This window comes from Humulus lupulus, chromosome 8 (genome assembly GCF_963169125.1).
Source record: "Humulus lupulus chromosome 8, drHumLupu1.1, whole genome shotgun sequence".
NCBI classification, from domain to species: Eukaryota; Viridiplantae; Streptophyta; class Magnoliopsida; order Rosales; family Cannabaceae; genus Humulus; species Humulus lupulus.
This window is the reverse complement of record NC_084800.1, coordinates 44,465,733-44,486,372: the sequence shown is the minus strand read 5'-3', so window position 1 is coordinate 44,486,372 and position 20,640 is coordinate 44,465,733. Positions and strand designations below refer to the sequence as shown.

Sequence of the window (20,640 nt, the reverse complement as noted above, 5' to 3'; positions counted from 1 at the left end):
AATAATAATATTTAAATTCATATTATTATAATTAGTAAAAAATTAGGATTATATAATATTATCATAATAATATTTAAATTTATATTAATATAATTATTAAATATTTTTTCTTGTATTATATATTATTATAATAATTATATTTTATAACATTTGAATTTGAATTTATATCAATATAATTATTATATTTGTAGTCTTATATTAAATATTATTATAATAATGATATTTTAAAATATTTAAATTTGTATTAATATAATTGATAAATATCTATTTTTAAGTTAGTTTTAAATGTATATTCCGTTAAATATTTAGAATATTCGTTAACATAACAAACTGTTAAAACAAAAAAATTTCCTTATCTACTCACTTTTTATATAGAAGAGATATTTTTGACATTCTCAAGTACGAAAAATAATAATATATTTAAGAATAGAAAACTTAAACACAATTTTTATTTTTATTTTTTAACTCAAAATAAGAATAAATATAATTAAAAAATTATCTTATTAGAATCAAAATCATTTATTTTTATATTTGTAAAATTATAATATTAAAAGTAGTTATTTTAAAATTAATTAATTTTTTTATTTTTATTTATGAAGGACTAATAAACATATGTTTTCTAGGCAATACCACACTGTTTTTAACTTAAGAGAGTTGCGTGTCTTATTCTTTATTATTGGTGGTCAGTATGCACCTCAACACTACAGCTTTTTGGGTTTAAGTTTGCATGGTAAAGGACATCATGGGATCGTGTGGAATCTTGGAGAGGTTTGTGCCATTTTTAGCATATCCTGTGCCTGTATAGATTTGTTTTTTTGCCTGTTTGTAGGTTTTTTTGTGTCTGTTTGTAGGCTTGGTTTCTTCATATTTGTAGGCTTGGTTTGTATTTATTTGTAGGCTTAGCTTTGTGCGCGTGGTGATCGTGCAATCTGGGCTGTTAATGACGGTAACTGATCGACATTTCAAAGAGAGGCAATTGTTCTTTTAATTGATATTTCTAACATCTAGCTTAAGGAAATTTTACAAGTTCTTCACCAGAATAGTTAATAATTAGATTTATGTATATTTATATAAAGTATGTCATAGTAACTTATAAATCATATTTGACTTTCAAATTGAAAATATTGCTTCTTCGGGGAGTTTCAGACGCGATCAAGTTTGTGGGCTTTCAGAATTTGATTTTAATCTTTTATTGTCTAATTTCCCGAAACATCTTTGTATGATTTTTGGCTAGACAATAAGATTAGATTGTAATCTTGTGCCATTTTTCAATTTGAATAGTAATAAAGTCTATTCCTGGAAAAAAAAAAGAATTAATTAATTAATATAAGTGATATATAATTTTAGAGAGATGCTAAATAATTGATTTTTTTAGAAAATTGATTTTATTTCTTATAAATAGGATATTTATGCCAATTTATCAAAATAATATATTTAATAATAATTAAATAATTAAGAGGGTGAAGAGAACAAAATAGGGCTACCAATAGCATTACCTTAAAATATAGTAGTAATATATGTATACTAAGATCATCTCCAATGCAACATGTAAATTTTGTGTCAAATTTGGCACAAAAAATGAATCAATGTTATATTTAACTCAATATTTGTAATTGTGCTCCAATGCACAAGATGCAAACTAACTAAAAAAGTAACAATTTATTTAATATTTATTGATAATATGCAAAAATTAATATTTTTTTTCATTTTTTATTGTAAAAAAATTATTATGACTAACCATTAATTGATAATTAATTAATAAATTAGTGGCAATATAAACAAAAAAGTCATATTTATTTTTGTACGAAATTTAACCTATGTTATATCTTGTGCCAAAGTTGACTCTACTTTTAACACGTGTCAAATTTGACACACTTTTTAGAATACAATTGGAGTGATATTTTTGCTAAAATATGTTAAATATAACAATACACTATATCTTTGCACTACGTTAAAGAAGCTTAGCATAATAGTTTTAGTATATTATAAAAAAAGCTTTAGCATAAGTAAAAAAAGTTTTAGCATAAGTGTCTATTGATTTTTTTGTTTGTTTGATAATTTAGGTCCTAATTATTTTGTTTACAATTATGTACTCAACAATTATGTTCTCATGTGTTTAAATATAGTTGTAATTTTTATGGACATTTTTTTTTGTTAGGTTTATATTTTTTTGGACTTTGTGTTTTGTATTATTGTCTATTTGAATCTTATGTTTTGACAATTTTTTTGACTATATGTTTAGTAAAATAGTTCAAATAGACTCCTAAATCCAATTTTGATAAAGTAAAAATTGAATATAACATTAAAGTTGTTAGACAAAATGTTTTACCGTTGTTAAGCTAAATGATTTTATTTTTGTTTTGAATTGTTAGTTTGATGAATTATTTTTAATTTTAGTTTAGAAAATTTTGACAAAAATAGAGTTTATGGTTTTATTTGAACTATTTTACAAAACACAAGATCCAAAAAGTCATTTTGTCATAATACATAGTTCAAACAAGTAATTAGATAAAACACGAGATTTTTTTTTAGTTTATTATACACTCCTTTTTTTTTTCTTTTCAAAAACTAAACTAAAACACGTAGGGCTGAGCATAAAATCCGAAAAACAAAAAAAACCGAGTACACCGACCTTTCGAACACCGAAAAAACTAAAAACAATTAAACCGAACATCGAAAAAATCGTTAACGGCATAAACTGCCACTGTTCTGTCGGTTTGAAAAATCCATGTGAACCGACCGGTTTGAACCGAAACCGACCGAACTTATAATATATATAGGTTATGTTATGCATATGGACTTTTAATTATGTTTTCAAACTTTCAAATTTGTGAATGTAACTATGTTCTATGTATTTATGTTTTAAAAAAAGCACCAAAATAGATTCCAACAATCCAAAAATTTTAGTTTTTTTTTTTACTAAAACTTTCTAAAAAATTATGGATTACCGACCAAACCGCGGTCCAAAACGGTCGGTTTTTTTCTTTAATTGATTTGGTCGGTCAGTTTTTGGATTGCACCAATCCGGACCGAAAACCGAATTCTAGATTTAATAATATAAAAAAACCGCCTAAACCGACCAATGCTCAGCCTAAAAGCACTTAATTCCAATTTTTTCCTCAAATTACCAAACACAAAAATCTCAACAATTATTTACGCTAAAACCACTATTATAAACCCTAATTTCATTTCTTTCCTATTTTTTTTCTTCATTTCTAATTTTTTTTATTTGATATTACAACGTTTGTCTCATTTGTAAGGAAGGATATTTGATCATGTAAAAAATGAGCAAAATCACCATCAAACAATTTGTTTAGAGACTATTCATGATAAATAGTAAATATACTACAAAGTAAATAATAACATGTTAGGACAATTCGTTTCCTTTCACGAAAAACGACGCCGTTCGTATCGTCATTTAGTGAAAACGAAATCGGAACAAAAAGGGAAAAAATCCGGCACCAATTCTCTCTTCTCAGAATCTTTTTATCTTCTTCTTCATCATCCGGAAAACTAGGGTTTGGGGTTTCATATACAAAAGTTCCGCAATTAAGTGACCTTTAAACACCACCGTTTTGCATTCTCCTTCTTCATCAATGGCGACCGAATTGGTTGTCAACACGGAGAGAGTCCAGAAATTCTTCAACGACCTCGAGGAGCAAAAGACCATCCTGTCAACCTGCACTCAGCTATTCACAACCATATCCACCCACTTCAATTCTCTCCAACACTCCCTTTCCCAAAAGAACCAATCCCTCGAATCAAGAATCCAAGCTCTTGAATCCCATTCCCGCGACACCCTCGAGTCCCTCGACAACCGCGAGGCTTCCATTCCCGAACGAGAATCCGCCTCCATCGCCCGCATCGAGGAGCAGAGGGACGCCGCCTTGGCCGAGTTCGAAAAAAAATTTCCCGAAAACTTGGAGCTCTCCCAGGCACTTAAATCATTTTCCCGGAAAATGGATTCGGCGGGATTGGTGAAATTTATCGTTTCCAGGAGGAAAGAGTCCGTGTCTTTGAGGGCGGAGATCGTTCAGGCCTTGGCGGAGGCGGTGGACCCGCCTAGACTGGTTCTTGATTCGTTGGAGGAGTTTCTGAATTCCAAGTCGGCCAAAGCTGGGGTTACGGATAAGCGATGGGCTTGTGGATTGCTTGTTCAGGCTCTGTTTCCGGTCAACAATTCGGAGAAGATAGGGCCTCAGTTTGCGAAAAGTGTTGTGGAGAGAGCGGTCAAAATTTTGGAGCAGTGGAAGGGGCAGGTGGATGGTGGTGAATCAGAAGGCTTGGCTTTGGGGGCCGCCGAAGCTGTAATGTTTGTGCAGATGGTAGTCGGGTTCAGGTTGAATGCAAAGTTCGATAAGGCTTTCTTGAGAAAGCTAATGATGGAGCATGCTTCGAGGAGGGATATGACAAAGCTGGCAGTTGCTTTAGAAGATAAAGAGAAAATGCGAGGTTGGTGTTTATTTAGGAAAATTCATGCCAAATACATTAAGTAGCTTAATAAACATTTTGTCTCAAATTTTTGCTTCATTAATTCGCGGTGATAGTAGATAGGTGTAATTGAATTTGATCGACTCCTAGCATGTTGAAATTGTACAAGTTAGCAGCATTACATGAGAATTCAAAATCAAACGTTTGGATAATGGATAGATGCCATTGAGTCCTGTATATATTACAATACAAAGGTGAGAACAGTATCATTACAGTGACATAGTATATAGCCGAATTTTTTTTGATGATTTAGCTGATATCTCAAGACTAAGATTATCGGAGCCTTTGATTGTTGAATGAGGCTTTACATTTACAGAGCTTAGGATTGAGTTGAAAGTATTATGCTGTCCATTTAATGTCTACATTATTCATGTTAGTACTTTTTTCCTTGAAACCTGTCTATTTTCTAGTGCAATGAAGTATAATATGGAGAATGAGGAAAATCTCAAAACATTGGAAAGTAGAATCATAGTCAAAGAAAAGTTTGAACTGTCTTAGCGGTTGAATTATGGGATGAGAGATTATGACGAAATTACTTAGTGAAAAAAGAAAATTAGTAAAGCTCTTATATATGCAAAAGCTGGCATTGCTCAAATTTAAACTTGTGTGTTTGAATAAAAGCTTTAGAAAGTTCCAGATGTTAAGTTTGAATGCATTTCATCCAAACATGTTTTCTGATTTTTGCAGAGATTATTGATGAGTTGGTGAAGAATAGCAAAGAAATAGAAGCTGTCTATTTTGCTTGTGAATCTGGGTTGACTGAAATATTCTCTCCTGTTACATTACTCAAGTCCCATCTCAGGAACTCCAAAAAGAACGTTGCCAACATATTAAAGAATGGAAACAATAGCTTGGTTGCAACGGTTTGTCTGATATTCTGACACCTCTTACAAATGTCTTTTCTGTATGTGGTCACACGACTGCACTTTTTAAGATTTCCTAATCCATCCAAGTCATATCATCCACAGGAGGAATCTAGTAATGTGGAGTTGAATTCTATCAGAGCAATAATCAAATGTGTAGAAGACCACAAACTAGAATCAGAATTTTCCGTTGACACTTTGAGAAAGCGAGCTACTCATCTGGAGAAAGCCAAGGCAGAGAGAAAGAAGAGTTCAGCTGCCTCCAGTAAACCTCAAAATAAACGAGGGTACAGTGCCAGCAGTGGCCGAGGTGGTGGTGGATCATCTTTTCGCCAATCCAAGGCTGCCAAGTATTCCAACACTTACTCCTCCTTTAGCCGGAGGAATGCAAATCCTCCTCCACCAGTGCATCACAGCCCTGCTGCAAGATATTCTGGAGCATACAACTACCCTGTTCCAGCTGTATACGACACACCAGCTCCAGCCCCATATCACAGCCCTGCTGCAAGATATTCCGGAGCATACAACTACCCTGTTCCAGCTGTATACGACACACCAGCTCCAGTCCCATATCCATCCTCATATGGGGTTCCTCATGCTCAAAGCCCTGTTGCGATTCCTCAACACTATCTCTCTGCCGACAACTTGAGTAGTACTACATTTCGGAGCAGTGGTTCTTACAGTGGTCAGACCAACTACGGACCATATGATTATGCCAATGCGGCTCAACAAACTTACCAACCGCCCTCATATCCAAAATAGTTTAGAAGTGGAAATGGCCAAACGATAAGAGCCTTGTAATCTTACTTTTTTTCTCTTTTTTGGCCAAGAGATGAGAGAATTTTGCCGAAAATAGCCTACTTTTCAAGTTTAAGCCCGGAAGGTGATCAAAGGCCCATATTTTTATGTCAGATAAGGCTTGCAATTTTTAATTCCATTTTCAAATGATGTATATGATTATTAGATTACGATTATTGAACAGTAAATTAGCATAAAATTCTTTATTTTTTAATTTTTTGATCAGACAAGGCATTTGTCTGACAGATTATTAGAATACGTTTTAAAAAAAAACCAAATCTGGTCTAATTTTTCAAAACCTAAAAGTATAAGGTAATATATATTATGAAAAATCTTGGCTGCACTCTTAAAAAGGAGTACACCGGTACACCACTTCTCTAGTTATTGGCTCGCGAAGTATTTTTGGCTATGTATATTGTAGTTATTTAGAACATCTTGTAAATTTTTAGAAAATTCATAATGATTTACAGTATCAAAAAATAAGGTTCAAATAGTTTGTTACACGTATAACTGTTTTTTATGCTCGAGAAAAATAGTTTATATAAACATTGTTTTTGACACTGTAAATTATTTGTAATTTTCTAAAAATTTGCAGGATTATCTAAATAACTACAATAAATATTGCCATAAAAAAATTGCGTCAAAAATACTTCTCGAATAAAAAACTAAAGAGAGGGTGCACCGGAGAATTACCTTATATATTATATCTATAATTATTTTATAAAAGATGTTTGGAAGTGTAACTATAACGATTTTGGTGATTCAAATATTAAGGCTACCGCTCAGCAAAGCAGCTGTGATGTGGAGCTGCTCTATTGGAGAATCATTGGGTTGGCAGGTGGTTTTATGTTGAAACCATTCTTAGCAAAATGATTGGTTGAGCTGCAAAGGTCTTGTACGACTCAATAGTGGTAAGGATAAGGATGGTTGTTAAAAGATTTTATTCTTTTTGTCCTTGTCTAAAAAGGAGGGCATCTACTGAGGCATAACAACATGAAAAAGAGGAGAGAAAAATAGAGTGTATTTTTCTGTAATGAGAGAGTGAGCTGAAAGAAAGGAAAAACAAAGCCCCATTGTTTTAAGCTTGATTTCTTGTATGATAGCTGCTGTGAAAACTCTTTGTACTTGAATACTCTACTCTATAGTGGATTTAGCATGGCAAAGCCAGCAAGCTGGACGTAGGGGATACATTGTCCCTGAACTAGGATAAACTTCTATGTCTTTTACTATTTTATTACTCTGTTGCCTCTGTTCCTACTGCTGCTTATTGTGTTTTTGTTTTCTGCTGTTTTTTGCTTGTTTGTATGTGTGGCGAAGCTACCATTTGTGCATAACAAACTAGTATCAGAGCCAGGTTGGTTGTGCTCTCCACAGTGGTGGTTTTTCGGACTGTTAAGGAAGCTCAGAACATGCTCGAAGATAGATTCAGATGGTTACTTCGACCTCAACGACGACTAAACAGAAGGTAGAAAAGTTCGATGGTACCCATGATTTTTGTAATGACCCAAATTTCCTAATAAGGCTAAGGACCTTAATTAGGGGGCCAGGATGGAAAATTTTGGAATTATATGATTATGTGTATCATTATGTGAATTACATAATAATATGACTTAATATGCATGTTTAGGTGTATTAAATATGCATGTGGAGTCATTTCTGTTTAATTGGGAAATTTTCATAATTTGGCCCGTTTTGGGTATATTTGACATATATGTGGTATGTGTGTGGTACTTCATTATTATTTGGTTATGCTAGGGTTACTCATCATGAGACGATCCTAGGAGACAAGTGTAACGACCCAAATTTACTAATGAGGCTTAAGGGCCTAGATTAGTGTGCCGGGAGGGCATAATTGGAATATATGTGATTTAATGATTTAAAGCATGTTATATGACTATTTGAATATTTGAGATGCATGACTATGTGTATTAGTATGTATGTAGGCCCTGATTAGGTTAGAAGGGCATAATCGTAATTTTGGCCCGTTGTAGGCATAACTGTTTATATATGCGATAATTGTTGAGACCACATTATCATGTGGATATATCTGTGATCTGTGATTCGAGACGATCCTAGTGAGCAGATTAGCGAAAAAGTCACGGCAGAGATTTATACCCGGCTCGGGGCGAGCCTGGGGGTATAAATGGGATTTTAGAGAATATATTGATGTTAATTTTGATAATGAGGAATATAATTGGTGATTAATTAGGTATCGGGAAGTAAGCAGAAAATGTTAGAGACACTCGATGAATTAGCGGGAATTGGGTAAAATGACTAAAATGCCCCTAAGTGGATTAAAGGATTTAGAATTAAAGGGGAGGGCATTATGGTCATTTGCTTTTTTTAGAGATAGGTATTACTGAGGCTTTATGCTCAGTGGAGTTTGTAGAATATAATAGAAGTCTGAAAAGAAAGAAAAGAAGGAAAGAAAAGAAAGAGAAAGAAGGCAGGGTCGGTTTAGGCTTTTTCCACCATTTTCTTGAGGGTTCTTGGAGCAAAGTTCAGAGAAGAGCTAGATCAAGTTGAGCCATAAGGTTTCTGAGTTAGGCTTGAAGGTTTGGCAAGGGTTTAGCAGGAACAAACCTTCCACTTGAGGTAAGACTTTGAAGTTTCTTCAGTTCTGGTTTTGATTTTTAACTAAGGTATCTAAGCTGAATTGATGGGGAATTCTAGGGAAGTTGGAGCTAAGGATTGAGGAAGAGCAAGCTAAGGAGGTCTAGAGGCAACTTAAGGTCGAATTTCCATCAAAGGTATAAAATTCTAAGCTTTAAACTTTGAAGGTTTGATTGTCTTTGCTGAGTTTCTGAAGTCTAGGAGCAACTATGGTGAATTTTGAGATTAGGGATGCATGTGATTGGGTTTTGAGTATTTGGGATGCTTGGGATGAGTGGAGTGTGTTAATAAGCTTGTTTTTAAGTTTGGTTGAGAATTGGAAGAGTTTTGGTAAGGGTTGGCTCGGGGAAATCGCAGGAAGGAAAAGAGCAGCATTGGCTATCTGTGACAAGCGCTACAGCGCTAGGCCAAGCATTCTGGGGGATGTTGGTTCTGCTTGTAGCGCTGTAGCGCCCTCCTTAGAGCCCTGTAGCACTACCCTATTTCGAGAAAGGGGTTTTTGAGTTATTTTCAAGGGTTTTTGCCCGGGGGTTCGGGGTTCGATTCCACCACCCCGTTTGGTGGAATTGGGGCTTCCCGAGGGCTCGGGATTGGTCCCGAGGTTAGGTTTTGGACTTGAGGTTTGGTGATGATTCTGATCTATGGCTGTGGCTAGGTGTACGCTAGGGCTCGAGAGAGATCGTGCTCAGGGATCTAAGTGATCAAAGCAAGCGAATTTAAAGGTAAGAAAACTACACCCGGTTATATGTTTGTGATGGGACTAAGAGCTCCCAATATTTGTATAATGTCAATGATGGTATTACGCTATGGGACATGTGATAGCGGCCTAAGGGTGCCGTATACAGTAATTGCGCACAGGGCGCGACTTGGCCACTGGTAGCCGAGGACAGCTTAATATTCACTGAGCTCGGTTTAAGCGGGCCAGAGTCAGTGGGATAACGGAGGATGCGGCCTGAGGGCGCTAACCCTAGTTGTCATTTGTGAATTGATATGTTTGGTATACTGAATACTTGGTTATTCTAAATGTTTAAATGGTTGAGAACATGTTTATGGAATATGTGATATTGAATTGTCTGTTGATTGCTTATGCTCTGTTATTGTGTTTTCTTCCTGGGCCTTGGCTCACGGGTGCTACGTGGTGCAGGTAAAGGCAAAGGCAAAGGCAAGTTAGACCAGTCCTGAGATTGAGAGCTGCGGGGCTGAATGTACATAGCCAGCTGTTCGGTCGCCTTGGCCGAGGAGTGGATCAAGACAGGGATCGCTAAACTGTCTATTTTGCCTTAGTATGGCTAATATTGTATTTAGATCGTAAATCTTTTGTAAATGGTTTTAATTCTATTGTTTTTGGGATCCTGTGTAAACAGGAAATATTATTTAAAAGAAATGCGACTTTTAAGACCAAAATATTTTAACCCTAGTTCTATTATAGTTTCAATAACACGTTTTTAATTAAATGACTTGATTAGCAAGTCTAGAACTTTTATAAACACACAGTGTAACAGTCTTGGCTATCCAGAGCGTTACAACAAGCCAGTGGGAAAGTCACAACGAGATCCATACTTGACTCAGAGTGAGTCAAGGGGTATTTAGCACATTACTGGGATATTGGGTAATGTGAATAAATATTTGATGATAAATTGGGAGTTAGTGAGATCAGAGGGAAATTATGAGAATTTTGACTATTTTACCCCTGGGGGGGGGGGGGGGGGCGTTTTTGGGACCCCGAGCATTAGGATTTGCTTGAGGTTACTTAAGCTTGAAGTAACCTGTCAGAATTATAAAATAACGTTCAGAACGTTCTCTCTCCCTCCTGTTCCCTTTTCGACACCCGATCACATTTTCGAAGGAAACTCGAGTTTTAGGACTCAGATTCAAGCAAGGATCGAGACATAGAGATTTTAGGAAAGATTAGAAGCTTATTAGCCGGAGGATTTAGTTGGGAAACGACTTAATCAGAGGTAATCCAAGTTTTAAGTTCTAAGTTTTTAAGCTTTGATTGGATTTTATGTTTTGATGAGTTTTTGGATGGATTGAAGCTTGGGTTTTATTGGTGTTGAATAATTAGGATGTTTGAGAACTTTGATTTTGGGATTTGGATAGGTTTTTGGAGGATTTTAAGTGGGGAAAACCGTAGGAAATGTCTAGTTTCGTGGTCAAGTCGCGACCTTGTTCTAGCAAGTCGCGACTTGGATGAAGCCAAAAGCCAGGAGGAGGAAGCCTGGGGGGGGGCGCCGCGACCCAAGAGGGGTCAAGTCGCGGCCCGCCCCAGAGCCCAGGCAAGGGGCTCTCTGACTTGGGGCAAGTCGCGACTCCCTAGGCCAAGTCGCGACCGGCTTGGGCATTTTTGCCTAGATTTGGTTTTTAATCGTGGGAACTTAATTCTAAGGGCATAGGATCGATCCTACTACCCAGTTAAGTAGGATTCGATGTCCCGGGGGCTAAGTTTGGGTTTGGAAGTATTTATTTACTCTTTTTTTTTTATGAGGTTTTATATTATGGTTGTGATTAGGTTATCGCTAGGGGCTTGGAAACAAGATCGTGCTTAAGGATCGTTTATTGGTAACCTGTGCTTGGATCAAAGGTAAGAAAACTGCATCCAGTATGTGATGCATGTGATGCATAAGATACATGTGATTAAGGCATGACATGAATGTTGAATATGAGATTGATCAGAACTTGAGTCTTTGTAAATGTGCATGATCATAATTATGCTAGCGAATGTTGAGTAAGCATGCTGAATGCCTTATATTTGGATATTTGACATATGATATATGCCTGAGTGCATTGCTTACTTGTGAGTGGTACTGACTTATTAGTCAGAAACGGCACGAGTCGTATGGAATTGACCTATGAGTCAAGAGCGACATAAGCATATTGAACGCAGAGTCGAAATGATTAGATCTAATCAACATAAGCATTAAATGCTTGATCGACCCCAAGTTCGATGAAAAATAAAAGCGCTTGTCTAGTCTAAAAGCTAGTTACTTAGAGCCAGGGCCAAAAGGCTCAGGTGACTGTAACGTCACATGGCTTAGGGTGCAGAGACCAAGTGCATGACTTATTTGTCACTTATCTGATTAGGGTGCGGAGCCCAAGTACGTGACTTATTTGTCACTTATTTGATTAGGGTGCAGAGTCCAAGTGCGTGACTCATTAGTCACTTATCTGATTAGGGTGCAGAGCCCAAGTATGTGAGTCATTGGTCACCTATTCAAAGATGGACACATTAGCCATCTATTCCCAGATTGACTTGATAGTCATTTATATAGGGGGCATGACCCATAATCATTTATTTGGACTTGCTTTCATGCATGAATAGGGCTATTATTGCTAGGCATGCCTATTATGATTCAGTGACATGTTATTACATGTTCATGAGCATATTGAGTTTTTTTGCCGAGTTTCGGCTCACGGGTGCTATGTGGTGCAGGTAAAGGCAAAAGAAAGCTAGACCATCCTTGAGTTGGAGAGCTTAGGTGACGATGTGTACATATGCGGTTGCTCGACCACCACGGCCGAGGGTTTAAAGAGGAACTAGGGTTAAACCCTATTTTGCCGCTTAGGTCGACTAGTTGTAAAATTTTTATTGTAATTAACTTTTAAAATATATTTTGGAATCCCAATGTATACAGTACAACGCTTTAGTGAAACATTGTATTTTTTACCAAAAATTTTAACCATAAACCGTTAATCATACTTAGTTACACGATTATAACCAAATGAATCGGTTAGCGAGTTTATCACTGTTTAAAATGCACAACGTAACAATCCTTGGGTAGTAGGGCGTTACAACTTTGTATCAAAGCGAGCCAAGGTTAAGAGTTCCTGTAGACAAGCTGGGCATTATTTTAATTATTTTTAAAATTTTAAAATCAATTAAAATTAACTTCTTAAAATATTATTGAGCTGGACCAATCACGAAGTGACACGTGTTGGTCCAGTCATCACGTAACGGAAACCTAACAGAGGAGCCTGATAGAATTACAGTTTTACTGACTTTGGGTACTTTACTCACTAAAAAAAAAGATTGAGTCCATGCCGGGTATTTTCCCCAAACATTGGGTACTTATGCTGTAAATATCTCTATTTTAAATTTCTATGTTGTTGGTAGTAAGATGAAGTAATTTGTTTGGATAAATTTTTATCATTATTTTCATATACTTTTGGTTATTAAGTAGTAATTTGCTTTAGAATCAAACCCACTCTTAATTATAAAAGCAAAGGAACAAGCACAAGTGGTGGTTCATATAATGACATAGCTCTTTGCTTTCTATTTCATTATTGAGAGCTTATCACAAAATAATTATATTTTGCTATTTTTGTGGAAAACATTGTCTATTTGCATACGTGTTTCTCATTTTTTAAGGTATAATTTGATAGTAATTTATTAGGTATATATATATATATAAATATTGTATGGTTTCTTTTTGACCATCATTTGGATGTATGGAATTTTTTTTCCTTGGAAGATTTGACAAGCTAGTAGTAGATTTTATGTTCATTAATTTATTTACTTCTGTACCATAATGGCTAGATAGCTTTGTCCACATTAAGCAACGTTGCCAAATTTTGGCCATAGACAGTGTGATGAAGATCTTTGTCCACATTAATTTATTCTTGAAGATCTTTCTAGTAGATTTCTTACTCTCTCGCTCAGAAAATACAAATGCAGCATTGATTGCGATTTGGTTGCTCATGACTAAGTTGTTGTAAAACATTAAATTTTTTTTTGAATATATGAGAGTTGGGACCCATTTTAAATTACATTGATAATTATTTGCCGTATTATGATATATTAATATTAGTTATTTAAAAATATTTTGAGATGATATATAACAACACTTGAAACTGTATAACTATTACTTCGATTATATTTCTCGATCTCTAATTAATAAATACATATTTATTCTATATAAAAGTGTGTTGATAACGAATTTTTTTTATTTTAACAGTTTTTTCGTATCTTTAACGGAATATTTTTATATTTAATAAAATATTCTTATATTTATATTATTGGTTTTAATGGTTTTTTTTCGTTAACTTTAACGAAATATTCTTATATTTAACAGTAGATTGTAAACATGACTTAAACTTAAATAAATAAATAATTAAACAAATTGAAATATGATATTTTTTTACATATTTTACAATGATAATTATTAAAAATAATAAAAACATACATTTTATAACTTAAATAAAATTTAATTAAACTTAATATTATATTAAACATATAATATATAATCTTTTGTTGTCACGTCCAATTCAAAAAATAGAACAAACATAAACTTAAATAAAGATTAATAATTAATTAAAACATGATATTTTAAAGATATTTTATGATAATTTAAATAATTAAATCATATTTATTTAAAATAATAAAGACATATATATCATTTTTTATCTAATAAATTTGTGTGATAGTTTGTTTTTTACCAAGTGATTGAAGCTATTTTTCTTCAATCAAATTCACCAAAGGACTTTGCGAGATATATTATAAAGTAAAAGTAGTTTATGCATATATACTACTTTCTACAGTATGATTTTTTATATTCTTATTTTATTTCTATTATCAATTTCTTTTTAAATATTATTATAATTTATATATAAGTCATGTAGTCATGTGTATATATATATATGTCAACGTTGTATTTACATGTCATATATGTAGAGATTATTGATATAAATATTTATATATACTATAAAACTATAATTCATTCTCTATTATATATATTTAAAAAAAATGAACTAGTTTTTATTAAAATTAGGGATAATTGCGGCATAAGTACCCAATGTTTGGGTTTTGTACGCGGCATAGACCCAATGTTTATTTTTAGTGGCAAAAGTACCCAAAGTCAGTAAAACTGTAATTCCATCAGTCTCCTCCGTTAAGCAGACACGTGTCACGTTTTTATTGGTCCAAATCATAATTATTTTTAAAATATTATTGAGTTGGACCAATCACGAAGTGACACGTGTTGGTCCAGTCATCACGAAACGGAACCTAACGGAGGAGGCTGACGGAATTACAGTTTTACTGACTTTGGGTACTTTTGCCACTAAAAATAAACATTGGGTCTATGCCGCGTACAAAACCCAAACATTGGGTACTTATGCCGCAAATATCCCTTAAAATTATAGACAATGTATACAACTTTAAAACTAAGCAAACATGCATTGCACGTTGCTTCTACCTAATATTTATATATATAAATATATTATATATAAAAAGCTAGAAAACATAAACGTGCTTCACACACTGTTTTGTAATAATTAAAAATATATATTTTTATTTTTTTTGGAGATTGTATAGTAGAGATTCCTTTTTATCCTACTCATACAATATGTTTCTTTCATGGACACGTGATGATGTCTTGACCATAGTTTTTTAATGATGTTGTTCAGTATAGCAAATCTCCTGTAGGTCTTCGAATTTTTTTGAATAATAAGGGTTATTTTGGCTGATTACCCATTTGGATCATTTATTTTTAAAAATGTGACAGTCAGAATCCTGTGATCCGCAGAGGGAAAGATTGGGTAAAAAGCTTTGCAATCCCACATCACTCGGGGAATGTCAAGTGTAGTGATTCTAAGATTGTGTAGGTATGGGACTACACAGTTGAAGATGACTTAAATGGATTGATGGGTACTACCTATGCCAACAAGATGCATCTTCTTTTCAGTAGTGCATCACTTGAGAACTCCAAAGTTAAGCGTGCTTGACTTGGAGCAATCTTATGATTGGTGACCTCCTGGGAAGTTTTTCCAAGAAGCGTGTGAGTGAGGACAAGACACGCTGGAAAGACTTGTATTGGTTTGCAGGGTCAGTCGTCATTCCAGGAAGCAGCCATAGTGAAGTTGGGTGTTACAAAAAATTTACTTTTAGACCTCGTTTTTTTTAAATGTTAAAAATAAGAGTAGAAAGATCGATTATTTGAAAATTATATATTGGCCGATTACCCATTTTGACACTTTATTTTTAAAAATTAACCTTTGGACCATGTATTTATTCAAAAAATTAAAAAAAAATTATAAAAAGCAAATTATATAAAATTATATAATTTATATTTTCTGTAAGGGTTCTCACAATTTGAACCTTGCATTTTAGTCATTACCCGTTTGGACCATTTACTTTTAAAAATTAACTTGCGGACCTCGTGTTTTGTCAAAAGGTTAAAAATAGAAATAAATAGATAGCTTATTTGAACCATATGTTTTATCAAAATGCTAAAAATAAAAATAGATAGAATTAATATTATTATATATATATATTTTAAATTGACATATATTATAATTATTATTAAAATAAAAAAGAGAAAATAGATAGAGGTTTTTTGTTGATTAATTAATAGTCATAAATTAGAAAAGTAGAACAAAAATGAGGAAAAATGACAACATATATTTTTATAAAACTATTTATGTTTAAATAAATAGCATAAATAATATGATAAATTATTTGTTTATGAGAGTGTTTTCTCCATCAATTTGGTCTTGGTGGTTATGAATTGTCCATCAATTTATTAAGTTTGTTATGAAGTTGTTTCATTTTATTTCATTCAAAAGATTTCTTTTAAATGAAAATGATTAAAAAATTTCAAGAAATCAATAAATTATATATCTCTTCAAAAATAAATTATTATAATAATACCAATTTGAATATAACTATTCAGAATTTGAATAATTTGGTTATGACTCTATTAATTATTTTTATATTTTTTTATTATTTATCCATAAATATTATTAAAAAGAATAACATGTGAAGAGTTTTTAATCTTAGATATTTATATATATTTAGATAGTTTAGATATTATAGTTAACAACCATAAATCAGAAAAGTAGAGCAAAAAATGAGGAAAAATGACATTTATTATCATAATTTTATATATGTTGTTAACATATATTTTTATAAAACTATTTACGTTTAAATAAAAAGCATAAATAATATAAATAAACAAATTTTTTATGACAGTGTTTTCTCCATCAATTTGGTCTTGGTGGTTATGAATTGTCCATCAATTTATTAAGTTTATTATGAAGTTGTTTCATTTTAGATAGTTTATAGATATTTAGATAGTTTAGATATAATAATTTTTTCTTTTTTAATAATTATAAATTTGAAAAAAAAGAATTAAAAAATGTGAAAAATTTAGAAAAAAATTACATTTATTATCATAAGGTGTATGGTAATTTATTAGTGTAACTACATTTAAAAAAATAACGTGCGAAAAGTTTTTAATTTTAGATATTTATAGATATTTAGATGGTTTAGATATTATAGTTTTTTCTTTTTTAATTATTAACCAATGATCATAATTTTGAAAAAGAAGAATTAAAAAATATGAAAAATTTAGAAAATAGAAGAGTGCATTGAAGCAATTTTAGAGTGCTACGACATCTCTTTGATGCTCTCCTTTATATAAATATATAGATGTGAAAATAACATAAATTTTTTATTTTAACAGTTGTTTTTGTTAACTTTAACAGATTATTACAAATATTTCACATAATATACCTTTAAATGTTATTAAAAATAGATATTTATTAATTATATTAATATAGATTCAAATATTATAGAATATCTGATGGACCCAAAACGGGTATGTTTTAAATATTTATATCGCAAGCGCACGAATCGTTCATATAGAATATTGATCGTGTAAGCAAGGATGTCGAACCCAAATGAGTTGTCTAAAATCGAAAAGAAAACTATTTTAAATCAAAATTAACAAATTCTAACCTAGCTCCAAAGATTGAAGAGATTTTTTAATGTTATGAACATAAAATAAAAGACAATAATATATAAATTAAAGACAATATATATTACTAAATTAATAATTGTAAACAAGATGGTAAAATAAGATTATTAAGGATTAGAATCCACAAAATATAAGTTCAATAATATTTATAAGTATATTGATTCCCAAGTTTTAGTGATAGTTAAACTAAATCAAACTATCATTTTCCAAATAGATTTATAATTTTAAGCACAAATCACTTCTAAAAAGATAAGATTTTTCTTCACTTTTCAAAATTATAATCTCAAAGCATTTAGTGTAAATCAATCTAATGAAATAACAAATAAATCAATGAACATTATTTATAAGGCAAAACATAATATTTTTGTTCTAAGCATGGATGTGTACAATTTAATGACACATCTTACACAAAGAATATTATGTTTTTGCACTAATGAAGAACAAAGTATAAATATGTGCTAACAATCGAAAATACATGATATTTAAGATGAAATAAGATATTTGAAGAAGAAAATTCCATAAACTTTGTTACACAAAATGGGAAATCAATATACAAAATAAACACTATCTAGTTACATATTGTTTCATCATCACCTTAATAATCTTAAAAAGATTAGAAACACATAACTAGAATAGTAAATACAAACTAAAAATTACAAATATAAATAGGAAAATTTGGAGGATGAACCCCCAAATTTTTCCTCTAAAACACATAGAAAATTTACAACAAAGAAGAAGAAGAAGAAAATGGAGAGGTCTTGAAAGTGTAGAATATGTAGTATGGTAACCTCCTCTTTAAAATTGACATCCTAAATGGTCTTCAAAACTCCATATTTATAGCCAAAATGAGGTATTAAAATAATCAATTTAAAGTAATTAAATTGATTAAATTAATTTAATTAATTATAATATGGTAAATAGGGGTAAAATATAGAGTGTAATAATGATGTTTTGGGGTAAAATGTGTAGAAAGTGGGGTAAAAAGTGGTATTTTGAGACAAAGGGACAATTTGGTTTGTTGGGCTCAAAAATGGGAAAAGGAGGTTGCTTTGTGGCAGGGAAGCAGGCTGGATGCTTTTGTGCTCGGTTGGGCCTGGCTGGGCCGAAGGGCTTCAGGACTAGCAGGTGGCTTGGCCTTTGGTGGCTGGTGCTGGGAAGGAAGCAGCAGCTGGGAGAGGAAGGTAGGCGTGAGGTTGACTTCGGTTGGAGAGAAGGGCACGTGGACCTGGCTGAAGCCTGGAGCTGGGTGCTTCGGTGGGGCACGGATTGGCTTGGGGAGAGCTACTGGCTGGAGTGCTTCAATGAGACCTGCCTGGGGGAGTCACGCTGGGAGGAGTTTGGGGGAGGCCGAATGCTGTTGGGCCTGGGCTAGGAGACGGGCCCAGGTGGCTGAAAGTGGGCCGGTTGGGCAGGCCTCCTTGGGCCTAAGAAAAATGCCATGTTTTCTTGTTATTTTCTTTCAAAACTACCACCTTTCTTTTCTTTTCTCTTTTTTTCAAGAGCAAAAGTGCCATAAATTCCCTACAAAATAAATCATAATAAAATATTTTCAACTATAAAATAAATCAATTTAATTCTTTGAAAATATTAATTATAACTTAATTTATATTTCACATTTAAGTTCAATAATACAATATTTTTTTACCTCAAATTAAACAACAATAATTCAAATAATTAACTACAATATTTTACAACAAAATAACTATAAAAACACCAAAAATCTATAAAATTAAAATAAACCTAATAAATTCAAAATTACTTAAAAAATTAATAAATCAATTAAAAACTCAAGAATCAAGCAACAATTAGCACATAAAAAGTGGTAAAATAACTTTATTTTGTAGAGTTATCAATATCATTATTATTATAATATTTAATACAAAACTAGATATTTAATAATTATATTAATATACTCTTCTGTTAAAACCCTTTTCAATCAAGGAAATCCGAAGTGCTTTATTTGGTATTCCCCCTACCAAATCGCCGGGTCCAAATGGGTATGGCTCTGGATTTTTCAAGGCTGCCTGGCAGGTTGTTGGGAATGAAGTTTGTTCTGCTATCAGTCATAGTTTTGAAACAGGGAGCTTTCCTTCAGATCTTCATGAAACTTCATTGTCCTTAGTCCCTAAGGTGGCCAATCCTTCTCGAGCTATCGATTATAGGCCAATTGCTTGCGGCACTACGTTATATAAATGTATAGCTAAGCTCTTATGTTCTAGATTGGCGTTGGTTCTTCCTACTATTGTTCAGCCGAACCAGGGGGCGTTTATTAGGGGTCGTTCAATAGCTCATAATATCATGATCTTTCAGGATCGTATTAAAAACTATGGTCGGGCTATTACTTCCCCTAGATTTGCTATAAAGATTGATTTGAGCAAGGCTTATGACACGGTAGATTGGCAATTCCTAGAGGATCTTTTAAAAGCTCTCTGTTTTCCTATGAAGTTTATAGGATGGATTATGGTGTGTTTAAGGAATACTTCTTATTCTTTACTCATGAATGGTCGTGTTCAAGGTAAATTCAAGGGTAAGAAGGGGTTGCGTCAGGGAGATCCAATGTCTCCTCTATTGTTTGTTCTTATCATGGAATATATGACTCGGAGACTTTAACTTGCTGCTCTTGAACCTTCTTTCAGATTTCACCCGATGTGCAAGAGTTTAAAGCTTATAAATCTCTGTTTTGCTGATGACTTGATCCTTTTTTGTAAGGGTACTCATTCAGCTATTCTTTCTCTTAAAAATGCTCTTGATGATTTCAGTTCGGCTACTGGTTTGACTATTAATTCTTCTAAATCTCAAATATTTTTTGGAGAAGTTTCTTCTGCTGTGAGAAACATTATAACTCAGGAGATGAATCTCATGGAAGGCTCCTTTCCTCTTAAGTACCTTGGGGTACCTATGAGGCCAACTAAGTAGCGTCATGAGGACTGTGATATAATTTTGCAAAAAATCAGATTAAGACTTCACTCTTGGTCCAGTAGACACCTCTCCTATGCAGGCTGAATGCAGCTCATCCACTCAGTTTTATTTGGTCTCCGAAATTATTGGATGAGCATCTTTATTTTACCTCAGAGTGTTGTTAAGGAAATAGAGATATTATGCTGTAGCTTTTTGTGGGGTAG

The 20,640-nt window shown here is 32.9% G+C and overlaps 1 protein-coding gene across 1 annotated transcript; it reads left to right on the top strand.

Moving 5' to 3' along the window:
* The first annotated feature begins 3,403 nt into the window (after positions 1-3,403).
* On the top strand, positions 3,404-6,366 carry LOC133797018 (FRIGIDA-like protein 4b). The gene is made up of 3 exons (XM_062234770.1): positions 3,404-4,452; positions 5,179-5,354; positions 5,460-6,366. The coding sequence occupies exons 1-3, from the start codon at positions 3,597-3,599 to the stop codon at positions 6,114-6,116; spliced, it is 1,689 nt and encodes a 562-aa protein (XP_062090754.1). The 5' UTR covers positions 3,404-3,596; the 3' UTR covers positions 6,117-6,366.
* Positions 6,367-20,640: the final 14,274 nt, after the last annotated feature.